The 20706-nt window shown below is 39.0% G+C and overlaps 1 protein-coding gene across 6 annotated transcripts in view; it reads right to left on the reverse strand.

The window, feature by feature from the left end:
- The window catches only part of LOC137250180 (protein rogdi-like), a 153338-nt gene that overhangs the window by 66346 nt on the left and 66286 nt on the right, over positions 1-20706 (reverse strand). For all 6 annotated transcript variants that reach the window (XM_067782565.1, XM_067782569.1, XM_067782570.1 and 3 more), the window contains exon 5: positions 7544-7664. In XM_067782565.1, the coding sequence (XP_067638666.1) occupies positions 7544-7664 (121 nt within the window). The remainder of the gene's footprint in view (positions 1-7543; positions 7665-20706) is intronic.

Consider the following 20706-nt stretch of genomic DNA (forward strand, 5'->3'; position numbering starts at 1 on the left):
AGATCGGTATCATTCGGAGCTTTATTGTTGCTACCCAACGATTCTCTAAGTAGCTAGATCTAAGTCACCGTTCTTTTTGGTGTATGTGGTATCACAACGGACCTTCGTGTTGTCCAAGTGGCTATCCTTATCAGGGCAGCTACCACCTAACCTAACCTAACCTAAAATCCGACATTACTCTTTTATGTTCCGGAATTGCCTTTGTTCTGCTACAATTAAATGATTGAACAATTTTTGAATCTGTGCAGTAGTGAAAAAGACAAAAATATCAAAACCGTTGCTACTTGCTTAAAAAGCACCAAAATTGACAAAAAGTTACCAGCGCACCAAACAGAGTCCGAAGTGGCAACCGTGGTTTTCGCCGTGTTTTTGCGAACAGCCTGAAAAAGAAATGTCAGTAACCATAATTTAAATCAGCGAGTAGTTTGGGTTCGAAGCCAACATGTTAAGTGATGTATCTTGTTGATTTATGCTCTTTGGTTTCACAACCCATTGGGGTACTTCATATTATCAGATATTTACATTAAACCTTTCGAAACGATTTTGTTTGGTCTCCTAAAACACACAAGGGTCGATATGGCAATTTGCGTCCTACTTCCTTTTCATTTCTCCTACGAATCGGCAGGACGGACCTACATGTTTTATGACAACTCAGAACGGCTTCTGCAAGACAGATGAATTTTCGTGGAGAAGCAGTGGGAGCATATCTCCAAAGCACTTCGTACTGCCGCCGAGGAAAAATTGGTTACCGGCGGAAACGAGAAAAAAACTGGTACGATGAAGAATGCAGAGTTGCAACCGAAAGAAAAGACGCTACCTACAGGGCTACGTCGTCGTCCACCGTGGTGTGATGGTAGCGTGCTCCGCCTACCACACCGTATGCCCTGGGTTCACACCCCGGGCAAAGCAACATCAAAATTTTAGAAATAAGGTTTTTCAATTAGAAGAAAATTTTTCTAAGCGGGGTCGCCCCTCGGCAGTATTTGGCAAGCGCTCCGGGTGTATTTCTGCCATGAAAAGCTCTCTGTGAAAACTCATCTGTCTTGCAGATGCCGTTCGGAGTCGGTATAAAACATGTAAGTCCCGTCCAGCCAATTTGTAGGGAAAAATCAAGATGAGCACGACGCAAATTGGAAGAGAAGCTCGGCCTTAGATCTCTCCGGAGGTTATCACGCCTTACATTTATTTTTTTATTTATTTTACAGGGCTACGTTAAAAGCGAGAGCAACAACAGAAGTGTGTGAACGCTATCGCGAGTTGAAAAGGGAAGCGAGACGCCTTTTCAGGAAGAAAAGACGGCGCGGGCGTAAGTGCGAGGAAATTGAGCTGCTAGCCACCAGGAATAACGCCCGTAATTTTTACCAAAAAATTCAGCGACAGACGGAAGGTTTTAAGACCGGGGCAAACTCTTGTAACAACGAAAACGGTGACCTTGAAACTGATGTCCAGAGAGTATTTAGATTATGGAGGGAACACTTCTCTGCTCTCCTAAATGGAGACAGAGATTTGCAGCACAGGGATGACGAACCCGAACCTGCAATCGATGATGATGGAATAAATGTCCCCCACCAGATTATGACGAAGTCAGAATAGATAACCAGATAACCAGATTGAAAAACAACAAGGCTGCGGGCTCTGATGGATTGCCCGCGGAGCTATTCATTTTGGTAAGGCGCGTGCATCAGCTTCTTTGCAAAATATGGTCGGACGAGTTCATGCCCGACGATTGGAATCTAAGTGTTCTTTGTCCAGTCCACAAGAAAGGGGATACTGAAAACTGCGCCAACTATCGCGGAATTAGCCTTCTTCAGACCTGGTAAATCTACCATCGACCAGATTTTCACAATGCGCCAAAGAATCGACACACATCACCCCTTCGTCGATTTTAAAGCCGCCTTCGACAGCACGAAAAGGAGCTGCCTATATGCCGCTATGTCTGAATTTAGTTTCCCCGCAAAACTTATACGGCTGTGCAAAGTGACGTTGAGCAACACCATCAGCTCAGTCAGAAGGACCTCTCCGAGCCGTGCGAAACTGAACGAGGTTTCGGACAGGGTGACCCCCTATCGTGCGATTTCTTTAATTTGATGCTGAAGAAAATTATACTAGCTGCAGAACTTAACCGCTCTGGAACAATATTCTATAAAAGCGTGCAATTACTGGCATATGCTGATGACATTGATATCATCGGCCTTACCCTTACCCCGCGCCGTTAGTTCTGCTTACTCCAAACTGGAAAAGAAGCAGTAAAGATGTGTTTGTTGGTGAATGAGGACAAAATGAAGTACCTGCTGTCATCGAGCAAAGAGTCAGCGCATATGCGCCTTGCCAACTACGCTACCGTTGGCAGCCATAATTTCGAAATAGTAAAAGACTTCATTTATTTGGGAACCAGCATTAACACTAACATCAGCTCTGAAATCCAGCGAAGAAGCAATATTGCCAATAAATGCTACTTTGGACTAGGTAGGCAATTGAAAAGTAAAGTCCTCTCTCGGCGAACGAAAATCATACTCTACAAGTCACTTATCGTACCCGTCCTGCTATATGGGGCAGAAGCATGGGCCATGACAACATCAGATGAGGCGGCTCTGGGAGTGTTCGAGAGAAAAGTTCTTCGAAAGATTTATGGACTTCTACGCCTTGGCGATGGCGAGTTCCCAAGAAGATTTAACGATGAGCTGTATCAGCTTAACGCAGACATCAACATAGTCCAGCGAATTAAAACGCAGCTGCTGCGCTGGCTAGGCCATGTTATGCGAATGAAAGATTACGCGCCGGCTAAAAATGTTTCCATCGGAACCCGGCTATGGAAGCAGAGGAAGAGGGTGGCCCCACTCCGCTGGAAAAACCAGGTGGAAAAGGATTAAACCCCTTAGTATGACCAATTGGCGCCGGTTGGCAGAGTGAAGAAGCGACTGGCGCACCTTGTTGGACGGCCATAACCGATTAAACGGTTAAGCACCAATTAAGTACATAAGTAAATCCAGATGGAAGTCTGGTTCAATTCGTGAGCCAGATAATTTGTTAATTACTTGTCTTTAGTTTGGCAATGCTGCCTTTAATAAACCATATTTATCAAAAATTGGTCGCCGCCTGGCCTTTTGCCGTATGTGTTTAATGAAAACTCATGTGTACGAAAATATCACGACCCCTGCTTCTCAAATTTCCCAGTGATCCAGAGAATTCCCGTGAGAATTGAGCGCGATGCGGAGCTAGAAAACTCACTGGATGATGGCTGTTATTTTTCTGGCTCAGGATCTTTGCGAAGGGATAATGGCTATTGACAATGTTGACTATCTTTTTCCAGTTCTTTCATTATTTTGTTGTAATTAATTATTTGCATGCATCAAAAAACTATTTTTTAATGGCAAAGAAGTATAACTTCTCATAATTTAGCGACCATTTCGTTTTTAATTTTGTATTTTTTGCTGATTTTCTTCATTTTATTTCGACCCGTGCGCCACCAACGGAAATTTGTTCTTTTGTTGCATTGTCACGGTGACCTGAACTATGTGTAAAGTTTCAAGTTTATTGCTCTTTGAAGTCACTTAAAAATCGATGGCAAGATTCCATATGCTTCGTATGGATTTTCCAAATATCCTCCATCTTTTCCAATCTAGTCGATTTTTTTATGCTAAGTATTGCATTTTAGTAGAACTCTAAGCTATGTTCAAGGATTCAAGTTTCTAGCTCACTAGGGAGTTACTTTAAAACTGCTCACAAAAACTTGAAATTTTTTTTACAAAATTATATATGAATTTTTTCTAGGTGGCATAGGAAAATCTCTTGTTATTTCTATGGCAAACGAGGTTACTCTTTTTTATTTTTTTAATCTATGTAAAAGAGAGCAGAAAAATGTGCTAACTAGTAGAAATAAGTAATAGCTCTACCAAGAATTTAAAAGATTGTGCTTAAAATATAGAGCTGTACGATTTATTTTAAACGAAATGGTTAAAATATCTTTACCCGTTCAGAAGTTATGATCGATACAAGAAATGAGAACTCCACTTTAAATTCGTAATTTATTGCAAAGTATGCAATTTTTTGAAAAAAGAAAGTGTAAATTCAAATATTTGACCTTCTATTAAACAATTATGTACTGACATTCGGGGACAAACATTAAAGGAAACTAATATAAATTAGTTAAAATGAAATTCAATGACCATGATGCCCATCATTTTCGCCCCTAGGACTATGTGAACCATCGGTGTACACGTGTATCGCCTCATCCGCCATTTGGGCACCCTTGCGCCGACCATCCATCCACGTAAATATTCTTTTCCACCAGGTCTATAACTAGAATGTGCAGAATGGCATACAGTGCAGCCGTAGGAGTTTTCGGGCTCCCGTAATGCTACAATTTTTATATTCAGCTGAGCAGAGCTCACAGAGTATATTAATTTTGTTCGCATAACACTACCCCGCAACAGCATAAACTAATCGAGATAGATATAGACTTCTATTTATCAAAATAATCTGGGCGAAAAAAGAAATTCATTTAGCCATGTCCGTCCGTCCGTCTGTCCGTGAAAACGATAACTTGAGTAAATTTTGAGGTATCTTAAAGAAATTTGGTATGTAAGTTCCTGGGCACTCACCTCAGATCGCTATTTAAAATGAACGAAATCGGATTATAACTACGCCCACTTTTTCGATATTGAAAATTTCGAAAAACCAAAAAAGTGCGATAATTCATTACCAAAGACGGATAAAGCGATGAGACTTGGCAGGTGGGTTAACCTTATGACGCAGAAAAAAAAACTAGTAATATTTTGGACAACGGGCGTGGCGCTTCCCACTTTTTAAAGAAGGTAATTGAAAAGTTTTGCAAGCTGTAGTTTGGCAGTCGTTGAAGATATCATGATGAAATATGTGTTCTAAATAAAAATTAGCAAAATCGGATGACGAACACGCCCAATTATAAAAAAAATTGTTTAAGTCAAATTTTAACAAAAAATTTAATATCTTTACAGTATATAAGTAAACTATGTCAAGATTAAACTCCAGTAATGATATGTTGTAGCAAAATACAAAAATAAAAGAAAATTTTAAAATGGGCGTGGCTCCGCGCTTTTTCATTTAATTTGTCTATAATACTTTTAATGCCATAAGTCGAACAAAAATTCACCAATCCTTGTGAAATTTAGTAAGGGCATAGCTTCTTTGATGATAACTGTTTTCTGTGAAAATGGGTGGAATCGGTTGAAGCCACGCCCAGTTTTTATACACAGTCGACCGTCTGTCCTTCCGCTCGGCCGTTAACACGATAACTTGAGCATAAATCGATATATCTTTACTAAACCCGACAGGTGATTTTCTGGGTCACCCTGGTCCACATTTTGGTCGATATCTCGAAAACGCTTTCACATATACAACTAAGTACCACTCCCTTTCAAAGCCCTCATTAATACCTTTAATTTGATACCCATATTGAACAAACACATTATAGAGTCACCCCTGGCCCACCTTTATGGCGATATCTTGAAAAGGGGTCCACCTATAGAACTATGGCCCACTCCCTTTTAAAATACTCATTACCACCTTTCATTTGATACCCATAACGTACAAACACATTCTAGAGTCACCCCTGGTCCTCCTTTATGGCGATATCTCGGAGAGGCGTCCACCTATAGAACTATGGCCCACTCCCTTCTAAAATACTCTTCAATACCTTCCATTTGATACCCATTTCATACAAATACATTCCAGGGTTACCCAGGTTCATTTTTCTACATTTTGATTTTCCCTTATTTTATCTCCAAAGCTGCCAGCTGTAATGTTCGGTTACACCCCAGCTTAGCCTTCCTTATTTGTTTGAGGTATGTTTTTGTTTTTTGTGTGGCTGTCCACCAAACAAGAACTCCAGAACTTCATAGTATAGGAAAGGCTTTAACATCGCTGTAAATACCTAAGGAGAGAGAAGGTGCGATAAAGCTCACGTATTCTTTTACATTCATAAATTAACGTTGAGGCCTTCTTCACTCTCTCCTCCACATTGAGCATCCATGACAATTTACTATCTAGAATGATTCCAAGATATTCGGTGCAAGGTTTTCCATGAAGGGTCACCCTTCCTAGCTTTGGCCTGGTCAGATTTGGTACCTTGCATCTCTTAGTAAACGAGACCATATCCGCCTTCTCCACGTTGACGGTCAACCCGGCATTATATGCCCAGGTTTGTATCAAAGAGCTAATTGTTGGAAGGCGCCTTCCACTTCTGACAATTCCAACGTCATCTGTGTAAGCCGCAAGTTTGACGGATCCCTCATCGGACAGCCTGAGCAGTTGGTTGATGACCAGCGTCCACAGCAGAGGTAATCTTCCCGCAAATTAACGAGCAGCCGATCTATCTGGTTATGGCTCGATGTACCTCTATATATGTACCATCATTGATCATCCGTTTAGAGACATTGTTGAAAGCCCCGGCAATACTCTTTATATTCCAGGGATTTCTCTATTTTTATTACCACCCTATGCAATGCTGTGTCTACCGACATGCCTTTGGTGTACGCATGTTAGAGAAAGTCTTCACCGCCCATTCGATCTTGGTATCGGTCACCAAGCCTGGCACTACCCGCTCCGGGATCGAAGTGTAAGTGCTGTCTGCTGACTCTTCAGAATCTTATAAAAATAAATAAATGTAAGGCGCGATAACCTCCGAAGAGATCTAAGGCCGAGCTTCTCTTCCAATTTGCGTCGTGCTCCTCTTGATTTTCCCTACAAATTGGCCGGACGGGACCTACATGTTTTATGCCGACTCCGAACGGCATCTGCAAAGCAGATGAGTTTTCACTGAGAGCTTTTCATGGCAGAAATACACCCGGAGCGCTTGCCAAACACTGCCGAGGGGCGACCCCGCTTAGAAAAATGTTCCTCTAATTGAAAAACCTTATTTCTAAAATTTTGATGTTGCTTTGCCCGGGGTGCGAACCCAGGGCATACGGTGTGGTAGGTGGAGCGCGCTACCATCACACCACGGTGGCCGCTCAGAATCTTATCCCGATGGGAAATGTGTGTCACAAAGCACCTCAAGGAACTCCTCATTATTACGTAATCATTCCGCGTTCATAGTTTAATTTAAGTTCATACTTAATTTTGACTACGAATATACCCCTTTGTTTTTCCTCGGACATGTACATATTTCGTTGCGATATTAACATGAATAACGTTGCTAAAATCATAATTTTTACAAATAGTTTTACAGTTTCATATTAACCGTTTGAGTGAAATTCGATTTCGCTCCGTGATTTTATAACACGATACAGGTTCTGATATTTCTTTTGAAAGCTCACTTTATGTGTTGCTGCTATAAGAGCGATCTCAGTGCAAGAGCCAGAGTATTGCTCAGTATGCCAAGAGTACCTATATCTTTTTGTCACCAGTGTATGTAGTTTTCCTTATACAATGTATTAAAATTTTTTTTTTTTTTAATTAGCGAAAATAAGAAAAATAAAATAACTAATGAAACTTGGCAATAATTTTCGCTGTTGTTTATTTACTCGCAGGTGCACATATATATGTGTATATGTTTCAGACTCACCATATTCCTTCCCTTCATAAGTTCGTCGATTGCTTTCTTCTTCGGTATTATCAAACTGGTGCGTCCACGTTGCAATGCGCCAGTTAATTCTCCTATGATTTGTAGTACCTCCTCACGAGATCTGCAAAGCATGTGTTCAAGCATGTATAATTAAGGTTTGACTAGCCCCTCAATTCCAAACTTCGCTAACGCTAAAGCTCCATAGCCAAAAATTTCTAAAACAGTATCAAGTGCGCAAAAAAGTATGCAACATTTACGAGTAGTACCACACGGTCAAAAGAAATAACCGCCTAAGTCCCATGTAAGAGTATTAGGGCTAGGCTGGTATTTTACTAAATGTTGCATACTTTTCTGCGCACTTGTTACTATTTTATAGATATTTTAGGCGATGGAGTTTTGCGTTAGCGAATGTTGGAGGTTGGAGGGGTAAATTTTTTTTCAAAAGAGAAAACGCCAATAGACTCGCGATTACTTCAGTCGTTATGGTACAATAGTAGAGTGCTTGCTTTGAAGAAAGTCCCCGGTTTATTCCACTGACAAGTTTTTCAAAAACTGTTTTCGTCATAAGAAAAAGCGAAGGCAATGATGTATTTTAAATACATTTTACAAGAATAACTACGATTTAATTTAATAATTGCGCTTTTCTATATATCTCTTTTTTCCTTTGCCATATAATAATAATAATTATTGGCGCGATATATCTTGTAGGAGATTTTGCCCATTTCAATTCGTTTTCCTACAATTTTGGTGTGACCTCCATAATTAATCCCATTATAATAATTAATTACTTTTTGCGGAGAAACTTTTAACAGAAAAGCACTCCAAGTGTTTTCGAAACCTTTTTTTGATGCTACTTTTCCCGAGACTTGAACCTAGGATCTTCGGTATAGTAGGCGAGCACCCTACCTTCATATCATGGAATATAATAAATTATGGAATAATAATAAGCTGTGCAAAATTTCACTCGAAATTGATAACTCTTAGGACTGCCACGTTGTATTTGAAGGTTTTGAAAACCATATGCATACAGAGTGAAGAAGTTTATATGAAATATGTAATTCATAATTTATTAATAATTTAGTATGTGAAAAAACTAAATGTGGTAAAGGTGAAAATAAAAAAAGATTTTGTATGAGTTTAAGCGGGGATTTCCCTTATTGCTTTAAATCAGCGATGGGCAAAACGGCTAGTATGAGCCTTTTGCTCATACGGGCACGCTTTGCACATTTAAGTGCTAGGACGATCAAGTGCAGGTATGTGGGGCGAAGAACACAGGAAGAGAATAATATACACACACATAAGATTGATAAAGAGAGAGTATTTGGCCTTATACACTGCTCACCTTGCTTAATACATATTTAACAGTTACCAAGCTATGTGGAAAATAGAGCTGCCACCGCTCTTATTATGTTCAAATTATTAAGCGTTTTAGGATAAACTAGCCTTTACCGGCGGCTTCGCTCGCAATAAAGGCCACAAATATGTAATGTCGCTTTTGTGATTCACAACTCGAACTGAATTTTCATTTGTAATTTTAAAAGTTCCTTTATGATTCAAATCATAAACAAAGCAATTTTTAAAATTAGAAAAAATGGTCGCCATAAATTAAACACACATGCAACATATGCTTCATGTGAGCTGAAGAAATTTTAAAATTCCCCCATAATTTGAAATTTATAAATGAAAGCAATTATGGTCATGATACAAAAAAGAAGGTAGTTCCACTCAAAATTTTTTGACGTAATTGGGGATTTTTTAAGTTTCATAATGTTTGTTGTTTTGCCAGAAGCGTTGCCATACCGTTACTGTTTAAGACGAAATTGTGGGTTTTCGAGATGGAAATTTCCTTTAGGATGAAAACGCAATGGTCATATGAGACAATAATAATATGCTTTAGTACGATTTATGTGCATATATATCGATTGAGAATACAGTAAAACATGCAATTTTATAGAAAAATAGTGGATAATGACTCATACGTTGGTTAATGACTCAGTAAGACATGCAATTTTATAGAAAAATAGTGGATAATGACTCATACGTTGGTTAATGACTCATATCTATATGGCAGCTTGACCCCTAGACAGAAAAAAAATGTACACGAAAAATCCTGTTCTTCTGTTATCTATTATCATGCCCCTACAGTGGATATTTCTCAAGGCATGTTGAGAAAAAGTGTACCTCCAAAGTCTGAACATCTTTTTCAATGCTAAAAGGGCACAGAATGTGTATAGGCGGGGCTGCCCCAACGTGACCCCTGGTACAACGGGCAAAAACACTCTCATAACTAGTGGCTAACTTGCAAATCTACAGGGTAATGTTCTCCCTAAAAAATGATTTAACAATTCCCTCCTAAAGCGCAACGCTTGAATTATACAATAACTAAAAAAAATAAAAAATGTGGACTTGTCATTTGTCAAGAAATTGCGGTGTCGGTTTATAAGGACCTCCTTTGAGCAAGCAATTGACGAACGTGTATGTTTTGTCAAAATGTTCTGAGCAAACGTACGCACTCTTAAGAAGGCTATATATCCTTGCTTTGCATACTTCGATCCATATTTCTTCCACCAAAACAATTGTCGGGAGCTCGAAAAAATTATTCAAAACCTTCTTTTCTAGGCTGATATTTCGTATTAAAATATTTCGAAGGCATGGGGCTCATTTTTTTTTTTTTTCTTTTTTATTTAAAATAAATATGAAAGTAATTTCGTCGTATTCGTTAATATGAAATCCATCAAAATTAGAAAAATTCGCAACATTTTTTAATCTGGTAGCTTGTTTTTAGTGAAATTGTCATTGTCCCCGCAAAAGTCAAGTAGCTAACGTCACACTAAATGGAACTACCTCCATTTTTTGTATCATGGTTATGGTTATAATAAAACTGGTAAAATTAGTCGTTGTTTATGCGATTGGTACCTTTTTTTATTTGTAAACTGATACATTTCTTTCTAGGCTCACGGCAACACTGCCAACAAGTCTGAAAAGGGTTTCGTTTTCCCACGATTGTATACGAAACGTGCATTAGTACGTTTTTCTACTACTACTTCCTCTAATGCTACTACTTTAAAAATACTTTTTTAAATACTTTTATGTATATATTGCAAAATGCATCGGCTTGCATATAATTAAATGTATGTAAAGGCGAAATGAATGTCAATAATGCGCTGTTTAACATAAAGTCGACTTCAGTCTATGGTTATTCCGTTTTTCGTATTTCTTGCCAAAAAATGTATGTTTTTGTTTTCGTACTATTGCAACACAGTTTGGGAATTGGTTTTCGAGGTTGAGAGGGAATATTTTTATTTCAGTTTTTTAGTGTTTCCGCCATTGTAAAGGTCTACAAGTAGGATATGTAGCAGCACGCACATACACAGCCACGCTCACCTGATAAAATGCTTGTTCTTGTTCGCTTTTTTTGTGGATGCTATTTGGCACTGTTGTACTTCTTAGGTCCAGGAAAAGTGTAGTAGCTGCTAACGAAAACTGCGTAAAATTTTTATTGTAAAATTAAAAAGAAATATCCTTATTTACTTTCAAACGAGCACTTAATTACATCTCTCTTTAAAATCCATATGTTTTGGACAATTTTAATTAACTAATTGTGATACTTTATTACAGGGGACGATTGCTAAAACATGACCAAAACCGTCGGGGGAGGTACTAACAGACGCGATTTTGCCTCGCTTCCAATAATTCGAATACTTTTTCTCCTTTGGACTATTGAAAACAGGACAAAACGGGGGTCTCTTCATTTCTCTTTCCACATTTATGGACGGGTTATTGCAGTCGACCTAGCTTTCAAACTGTTTTTCGCGGAGAAATTTTGAACGGGTAGAAAAACTTAGCACCCGTGTTTGTATTCTTAATACTGGAATAACTACGCGTCCTCAGATACCCCAGTTCAAGACTTTTGTATAATTACTACATTTTCATACTAAATTCGTTTAAAAAATTTACCATCACAGCAACCCATATCTGATATTCCCCTCCTTTTTTGTTTCCCTGCGTCGCTTTCGACGGCAGCAACCCCGCTAATTTTGACACTTCGTTCAGTTTCAAACTCAGGTTCCACTGAGTTCCACAATAGTTTGACACTGACCGAAGTGTCAAACTGCAGTGTGTTAAAAAGAGAAGGGAATTGTTTCTTCTCATACATATCATACTTGTAAACCTGTACTATGGTTTCCGCAACCTTCTTGCGATGAATATCGTTTGAGACGAAGCGTACGATATTTCCAATGTATTTTTTTACTCCCCTAACACCCCAAAACACACAAACGTCTCACCTAGCACTCGCTGGCACTGAAACTGATTTAGGAGCCGAAAATAGGCCCATCCCGAAAATGGGCCCTTATTTGAAGAAATTTTTAATTTGTAACAAGCTGTCGCCTTGTCCGTCCTGATGTCACGTTGTTTAAATTTTTCTCAAATTATTAAAAAAAAAAGATTTTATTGGGTCTGAGATTTCGCAGTCACCGACTTTCAAAAAGTAAGAAAATACCGTTTTCACCCCATCAGCTCTTCTTTCGCGCTAAAATCCCACCATATAAGGTTTTTCTATCAGACCAACAGTTTATAAGCTATTTCTAGAGTTCAGCTGGAAATAGAGCACAATTAAGAATCGCATGTCTGGTGTTCACATTATATGGGCACGACCACTCAAAAATTGTCATCAAAATCCTCTAACGGGAGTCCGAGGAAACTGGCAGCTTTACCAAGGGCGGACCATAGGGAGATGGGTGTTAGAGGCGTAGGTTCCACATTGCAATTGAAAAGATGGTTGGTTTCATGTGGGGACATATGGCATGCAGGACATATGTATGTACATTACGTATGTCGGGGTTGATTCTGGACAAGTAAGAGTTTAACCTATTACAGTATCCAGAAAAAAGTTGAGCAATGTTGAGTCGTGTCTCCCTTGGTAGGGCGCTTTCTTCTTCTGCAATAGTAGGATATTGTATATTAATAACAAGGTTCACCGGGCGCGACCTGACAAAGGCGTTTACCGATTCTGTGTGGGTTTTGCTTAGGGCCTCCTTATACTTGTCTGGATCAAACGGCTGTGTTGGCAGGTGCCGGAAGCGCGCTTTGGACCTGGGATCACGAATCGAAAAGCGAGAACTAAAACTTAATTTCTGCTAAGGTTAGGTTAGGTTAGGTTGAACTGGCCGGTCCATGAGGACCTCACATAGACTGATTGAGTCCGTAGTGTCAGCAGAAGTTTGTTTTAACGGCCAAACTGAAAAACCCTATCAAAAACCAGGACCTATGCTATAAAATAACTCCGTCCTCTTGGCAAATACTAGAAGCTTCCTAGGACTTAAGCCACTTTCTGCTTCTAGATCTGACAGCTTTATCACTTCTAATAGCTGGAGTCTTAGCCTGGCAAGTGCAGGGCACGAGCACAGAACGTGCTCGATCGTTTCCTCCTCCAACCCGCACTTCCTACATCTGCTATCACTGACCAAGCCTAATTTAAAGGCATGTGACGCCAGAAGGCAGTGTCCAGTCAGAATACCCGTCATGAATCTACAGTCCTCTCTTTTTAATGATAGAAGCAACTGTGTTAGTCTAAGGTTGTAAGACCTTCACATAATCTTCGACACTTTACAACCCCACGCTTGAAACCACGCCTTTCCCGCTTGGTCGATCATGTGCACCTCTCGCCTTCGCTTAATCTCGCCCAATTTAATTGGGACGTCTACGGAGCAAGCTTCAAGGGATGCGCCCTTTTTAGCTAGTTCGTCCGCTTTTTCATTCCCATCTATTCCCATATGCCCTGGGACCCAATATAGATGTATGCTTCTCCCTGTCCCGATTCTCTCCAGAGACTGCTTACACTCTAACACGCATTTAGGTGCTGTGCCTTAATTGCTGCTTGGCTGTCAATATAAAAGTTAACACGGTTGCAGCCTAAGCTACTCTCTTCCAGGGTTTCTACTACTTTGGTTACGGCTAATATTTCCGCTTGGAAAACGCTACAGTAATCCGCAGCCTGTAGGATCTGCTTATTTCCGGATCAGCGCAGTATATCGCAGACCCTACTCCTTCCACTACTTTGGAACCATCGGTGTACACATGTATCGCCTCGTCCGCCATTTGTGCACACTTGCGCCAACCGTCCACCTCTATTGTGGCCTTAAGATCTCCCTCGAAGCGCAGATAGGGAATCAGGCAGTCTGTTCGTCTTTTGATTGATGACGCTATACTACTATGGCAATATGGTCGGCGCTCAAGCTGCCCCGAAGAAGCGAGCCTGGTTGCGGTCGTTAATGCTTTGTTCTTTTCTACCAGGTCTACAGGTGGAATGTGCAGAATGGCATACAGTTCAGCCGTCGGGATTGTTTTCAGGGCTCCCGTAATGCTAAGCATCGATAGTCTGCATACCCACTCTAATTTTTTGAGGTATGTTGTTTTTTGTGTGGCTTTCCACCAAACAAGAACTCCATAGTATAGAATAGAGCTTAAAATCGCTGTAAAAACCCAATGAGAAAGAGAGGGCGATAGGCCCCACGTACACCCCAGCATTCTTTTACATGCATAGAGTGCCGTTGAGACTTTCTTGCCCCTCTCCTCTTCCATGACAGCTTACTGTCTATGATGATTCCTAGATATTTTGTGCATGGTTTCTCCTGTAAGGTCACCCCTCCTAACTTAGGCCTGGTCCAATGTGGGACCTTTTACCTCTTTGTAAACAAGACCATATCCGTCTTCTCCGCATTGACTTTCAACCCGACATTAGATGCCCAGGTATGAATATCCCGAAGCGCCCGATCCATCAAAGAACTAATCGTTGGAAGGCACTCTCCACTTATGACAATTGCAACGTCATCTGCGTAAGCCGTAAGTTTTACGGGTCCCTCATCGAATTGCCTGAGCAGTTGGTTGATGACCAGCGTCCACAGCAGAGGTGATAGCACCCCTCCCTGCTGCGTGCCCCTGTCCACTAATTTCTTGGCCTCGTACAATCCCCATTGTGATGTAATCTTTCTGCAATTTAACATGCAGCCGATCCATCTGATTAAGGCAGGATGTACTTTAATGTAATTAAGACCATCCATAATCGCCCATTTTGCAACATTATTGAAAGCCCCGGCAATGTCCAAGAAGACTTGCAAAAGAAATTGAATATTTTCATGTGGTTGTTGTAATTTTGATGAATTCGTTGTACCTACAAAAAAACTGTGAATATTGTTTTGCGCGGATAAAGTTTTGATCACTGAACCAGTCTGAGACCCACCCAAGGTAATTTTGTATAATCACGGCCGAAGGCAGCCAATGCGGAAAGGTATTCTGCGCAAAAATACTATGGTTCCCACGCCATGTTTAGGAGCGATCCGGGGTCATTTTACAGTTTTTTGGAAATATCTTTTGACAGAAATAAAATTTTCGCTTTCGGATTCGTGGTACTGGGCCCAAAGCGTGGCTTTTCACACCTCTCCCGATATTTTTGGATGCGTCTTAGCAGTTGTGAACTAAATTAAAAATTACCCCAGTAGACGCCGCTTCAGGAGTTGCCTTTTTCACTTATGCCCCTATTACCATTTACAACTCAACTCTTCTATCAGTTGAAATTTTACAATTTGGTATTACAGATTACAACTCAACCTTTCAAAAATGTCGGTTGAAGCTGCCTAGTCTAACAACTTTTTCCGACATTACCGTTTACAACCTTGTGTTGGTGTAGTTGTCAAAGACATCAAAATCTGACAACTGATTACTAGCAGTTGTCTCAGAAAATTTTGGAGTTGTTTTGATAAAAAGGTAACGTTATACAAGACAGTGTACCACCTAATTTTTATCAAAAAGTATCAAAGGTGGTATCAAAAGACGCGTTTCGACCTCCGTTTTTAGAATCCGAAAGCGAAAATTTGAATTCTGTCAAAAGATATAAGCAAAGAATCGGTTCAAATTTTCATGTGTTTGTATTTCGACAAATTTGTTGTACACACACATACACTAATGCAGAAAGGTGCTGGGCCCACCCAAGGTTATTTTCATAAATTGCGGCCAAAGGTGGCCCACGCAGAAAGGTGTTCTGTGCAAAATAAACTATGGATCGGGCCACATATTTTGGAACCTCTCGGGTCCATTTTGTGGGTTTTTGTAAATATTGTAACGATTTTACTTCCAAATCCTCTTATTTGCAATCCTCTGCTAAGTTCGAATGACTAAACTGTTGAATAAATAACTCCAATTTGTAATAATGCAAAATGGCCTTTATTAAAGTACTTCACAATAACACTCAAACTATGCAACGAATAGCTTGCTTAATAACCAAACTGATTGATAGCTCAAATGAAACTCTACTATTCAAAATAATACTTCTCTTGCTCGCTAGATAGCGTCTTAGTCGAAACTGCTTGACAACTCAAATGAAACTGCATTCCAGCGCCTCTACATCTGCGGCCTTTTATACTCTCTGGTTTCCTCGTTCGCATCTTCTAGAATTTACTAGCATTGTCCATGAGCTCTCAAACTTCTCAGCTGTAACTACAATTGCACAATTTTATAGTTTTTCTCATTGCATACTTATAGGTGTATCTCAGATATATGCATGTGTTAGCGCATTGACTCTCCGCTGCTCGTATACGTACATGGTACATATATGTAGACGCAGTTATTGTTTCGTTTATGTAGATACATAATGATTGAATTATTGATGTGCATTCACGTCACTGCTTAGCATCGGCTTAGAGCTGGCAGCACTCCTTAGTTTTGCTAATATTCGTAACAATATTTTTCACCATCCTGGGAATCCTGTTTTAGAGTAAAATACAATTTTTGCTGTTTGGGTTTTAATCCACTTCACACAAATATGCTCCTCCACCAATCCAACACCAAAATTATTTCCACAGCATTTTTGATAGCTGCCGTCAGCAAGGAATCGGAGTGTGGCGCATAATTTTAAAATAGGGGTAAAGCCTTCCCTCGAACGCGTTTGCGGAAATGGTCCTTAATTTTGTTTAGTAATTAGCAAAATGCTTCCTTTCAAATCTGCAAAATAACTTCATAAGAAGTTCATCATTTGTCACTTAAACATTTTCTTACTTGGTGCTTGGTACTTCCAAGGGTTTGGAATGATCACGCGAATGTTTTTCGTATTCGCGACATGTCAATCACCAACATTTTCGCCATTGTAAAATAGATTTCATATAATATCCGTTTTGCTTTTAGTAACAAAATCACTTTTGCCAAATGCTTAAATATCCGCCACAAATTGATCAGCTGTTCATTTATCTGGCAAATAATCACTTTCTTAGGTTAGCAACATGATTCAATTACTAGAGGTTTGTTCTCCAATGATGACAAATCTTTGACACTCCCAAATTGAAAAATCTGGACGGGTTGCTTTTACGAAGTAATGAAAACGGGGAATAATTCAATCCCCTTCAGTGAAAATTGTAGTAGAAAAGTATCTTTGGTAGTATATTAGTAGTGATAATAAATTTGTAAATTCCAAGTTTTTGGGGAAATAATTAATTTTCCCCTAAATATTTCATGAATAGATAGTTATGTTGGTTTGGTCATTCTTTCAGAAATTGTTTGAAGAATGCCGTACGTTCGAATTTTATTAAAAAAGGCACTATTTCAAAAACTCCCTATATGAGCATAAGTTCAATGCATTTTGTCATAAGAGGGAGTTAATGAAAAGCATTCTGAGATGAAGCGTTCTTCAATCTAACTCTAATATAGGGCGGTTTTGTGACAAATCCTGAATTGGGAAACTTTTGAAAAGTATTTTGAGATAGCACGATTTTGAACTTTCTGAAATTTCCGAAGGGTCTTTTCCGTTTAAATTTTCATGGAAGCGTTCGGGATAGACCGTTAATTTAGAATATTCGGAATACGTTCATTTGATACTACTTCACGAGATCCGAATATATCAAATAAGTATATACAAAATATTCCAAATATAAACCGATTCCCCAGATTCTTAAATGGAGACGAATGTTCCGAACATACGGAATTAATAGAACAGAAGGTCGACTTTTAATACGTGCCCAAAAATATCGAGATAAGTGTCAAAAGACGCGTATTGACCTCGGTACCAATAATTCGAAGGCGGAAATAAAAATTATAGCTCGTTCTAAAGAGATTGGCGAAAACCCGAAAAATGACCCCGGGTTGCGTTGGGGGCCTTCAGCCGAGCTTATAAAAAATTACCCTGGCCGATCCACCAATGAGGTGGGATAAAAATTAAATGCGTGCAAAATACTTTTGTACACAAAATCTTTTTCAGTGTACAAAAACATTACAACAATCACATGAAAATTGCCAACTTCAACTGCAAATATCTCCGGACAGAAATACAATTTTTCTTTTCCGCCTTAGGATTATTGTTGCCGCGGTCAGCTCTCTCGATATTTTTGGACGCGTATTAGCAGTAGACTCCTGTTCTAGACTTTTACTTGAATAAGTTAACAGGCTCAGTGAGTACATTTCGTTATGGCATCTCCATTATTTACTGACATTTTTACGTGAATCGATTTAATAGTCGAGGTTTTGACGTTGAGCGATGAATTTTGAATTGGTTTATGTTTCGTATATTCATAGGTTTACGAAAGTGCACGATTCCTTGGTGTCCTCACTTTTCATAAAATTACCTATGTTCAATGTTCAGCCATATTAATGCGTCGAGGCATAGTTAATAAATTCACAATAAAATTTAAAAAAAATGTTCTAAGGAATTATGCCGGCCAGTACTTATCCGGTATTTGTAAACTGATTGCTTCCAATTTCTACTACTAATATTTTTCGAAAATTCGCAAAGAAACAACACAGTTAACGGATGTCAATTCGATTTGGGAGCAAAATGGCTGCAATTGTCAAAAAATGTGTCTGTCGAGCAAACCTCTTGTGATTGAATCATGGGTTAGCAACATCAATTCGACTTCAACTGAAATAAGTTGTAATTCGTAATACCAAACAGGATTTGAGTTGTCTTAAAGTTGAGTTGTTTTAATAAACCGTAATAGGGGCATTAATACCCAGTTAAACCAAACCTAAATAACCTAAATACAATGGGTCAACACTTGCAATAGGGGTGAAACGCGTCAACTAGCTGAACAGTTTCATCATGTCGGAATCGTACAGGTGGTTGATGGAAATCAGATAAGTGGTATTTTTTAGCTGCTCTGACATATCTACTTGTGGCTTTTGACACTATAGCAGCAAATTATAAAAACAAAATACATGGAATGCGTGCGTTTGTTTGCATATAAGTCGCCACCTAGTTATTTTGGTTTATCTGCACTTTCGTATGAACATTTCATTCGCTGTTGTTGTTGTTGGTGTTGTAGCGATAACGACACTCCCCGAAGGCCTTGGGGAGTGTTATCGATGTTGATGGTCTTTTTTTGATCGATTTGATGTCAAACTGCTTAGCCAACTCAACTAGATTGTTTTTCAAAACATGCAAAGTTACTTGGTAGCAGAGTTGAATTCTCGCCTCTTCTCCTTGAACTTACAGAATAAACAGAAAAATACAAAATTGTATTTCTCAAAATTTGTCAGTTAAATTGTTTTAAGCATGATAAAAAGATTAGAAGGTAAAACCATTCCCTCTTCTCGGCGGCCATTTGATTTTTGATATGGGTATCAAATGAAAGGTGTTAATGAGTATTTTAAAAGGGAGTGGGTCTTAGTTCTATAGGTGGACGCCTTTTCGAGATATCGTTATAAAGGTGGACCAGAGTTGACTTTAGAATGCGTTTGTACAATATGGGTATCAAACGAAAGGTGATAATGAGTATTTTAAAAGGGAGTGGTTAGTTAGTTCTATAGGTGGACGACTTTTCCAGATATCTCCATAAAGGTGGACCAGGGGTGACCCCATAATGTGTTTGTACGATATGGGTATCAAATTAAAGGCATTAATGAGGGTTTTAAAAGGGAGTGGTGGTAGTTGTATATGTGAAGGCGTTTTCGAGATATCGGCCGAAATGTGGAACAGGGTGACCCAGAACATCATCTGTCGGGTACCGCTAATTTATTTATATATGTAATACCACGAACATTATTCCTGCAATGATTCCAAGGGCTTTTGATTTCGCCCTGCAGAACTTTTTCATTTTCTTCTAATTAATATGGTAGGTGTCACACCCATTTTCCAAAGTTTTTTTCCAAAGTTATATTTTGCGTCAATAAGCCAATCCAATTACCATGTTTCATCCCTTTCTTCGTATTTGGTATAGAATTATGGCATTTTTTTTAATTTTTCGTAATTTTCGATATCGAAAAAGTGGGCGTGGTCTTAATCGGATTTCGGCCATTTTTTATACCAAGATAAGGTGAGTTGAGATAAGTACGTGAACTAGGTTTAGTAAAGATATATCGATTGTTGCTCAAGTTATCGTGTTAACGGCCGAGCAGGACAGAAGGTCGACTGTGTATAAAAACTGGGCGTGGGTTCAACCGATTTCGCCCATTTTCACAGAAAACAGTTATCGTCATAGAATCCATGCCCCTACCTAATTTCACAAGGATTGGTAAATTTTTGTTCGACTTATGGCATTAAAAGTATCCTAGACAAATTAAATGAAAAAGGGCGGAGCCACGCCCATTTTGAAATTTTCTTTTATTTTTGTACTTTGTTGCACCATATCATTACTGGAGTTGAATATTGACATGATTTACTTATATACTGTAAAGATATTAATTTTTTTGTTAAAATTTGACTTAAAATTTTTTTTTAAGCGGGCGTGGTCGTTCTCCGATTTTACTAATTTTTATTAAGCATACATGTAGTAATAGGGGTAACGTTCCTGCCAAATTTCATCATGATATCTTCAACGACTGCCAAATTACAGCTTGCAAAACCTTTAAATTACTTAAAGTGGGCGGTGCCACGCCCATTGTGCAAAATTTTACTAACTTTCTATTCTGCGTCATAAGTTCAACTCACCTACCAAGTTTCATCGTTTATCCGTCTTTGGTAATGAATTATCGCACTTTTTGTGTTTTTCGAAATTTTCGATATCGAAAAAGTGGACGTGGTTATAGTACGATTTCGTTCATTTTAATAATTGTTTTTGTTTTTATCGCCCTATTGATAAATGATTCAAGGTTCGATTCGAGCACAAGGCCAGAACAATAATTTTTTTCTAATGATAATTTTTGTTATTTTTTAATTTTTCTAAATTTGAAAAATTGTATTTTGT

The sequence above is a fragment of the Eurosta solidaginis genome, chromosome 4 (assembly GCF_040869045.1).
Source record: "Eurosta solidaginis isolate ZX-2024a chromosome 4, ASM4086904v1, whole genome shotgun sequence".
In the NCBI taxonomy this organism is placed as follows: Eukaryota; Metazoa; Arthropoda; class Insecta; order Diptera; family Tephritidae; genus Eurosta; species Eurosta solidaginis.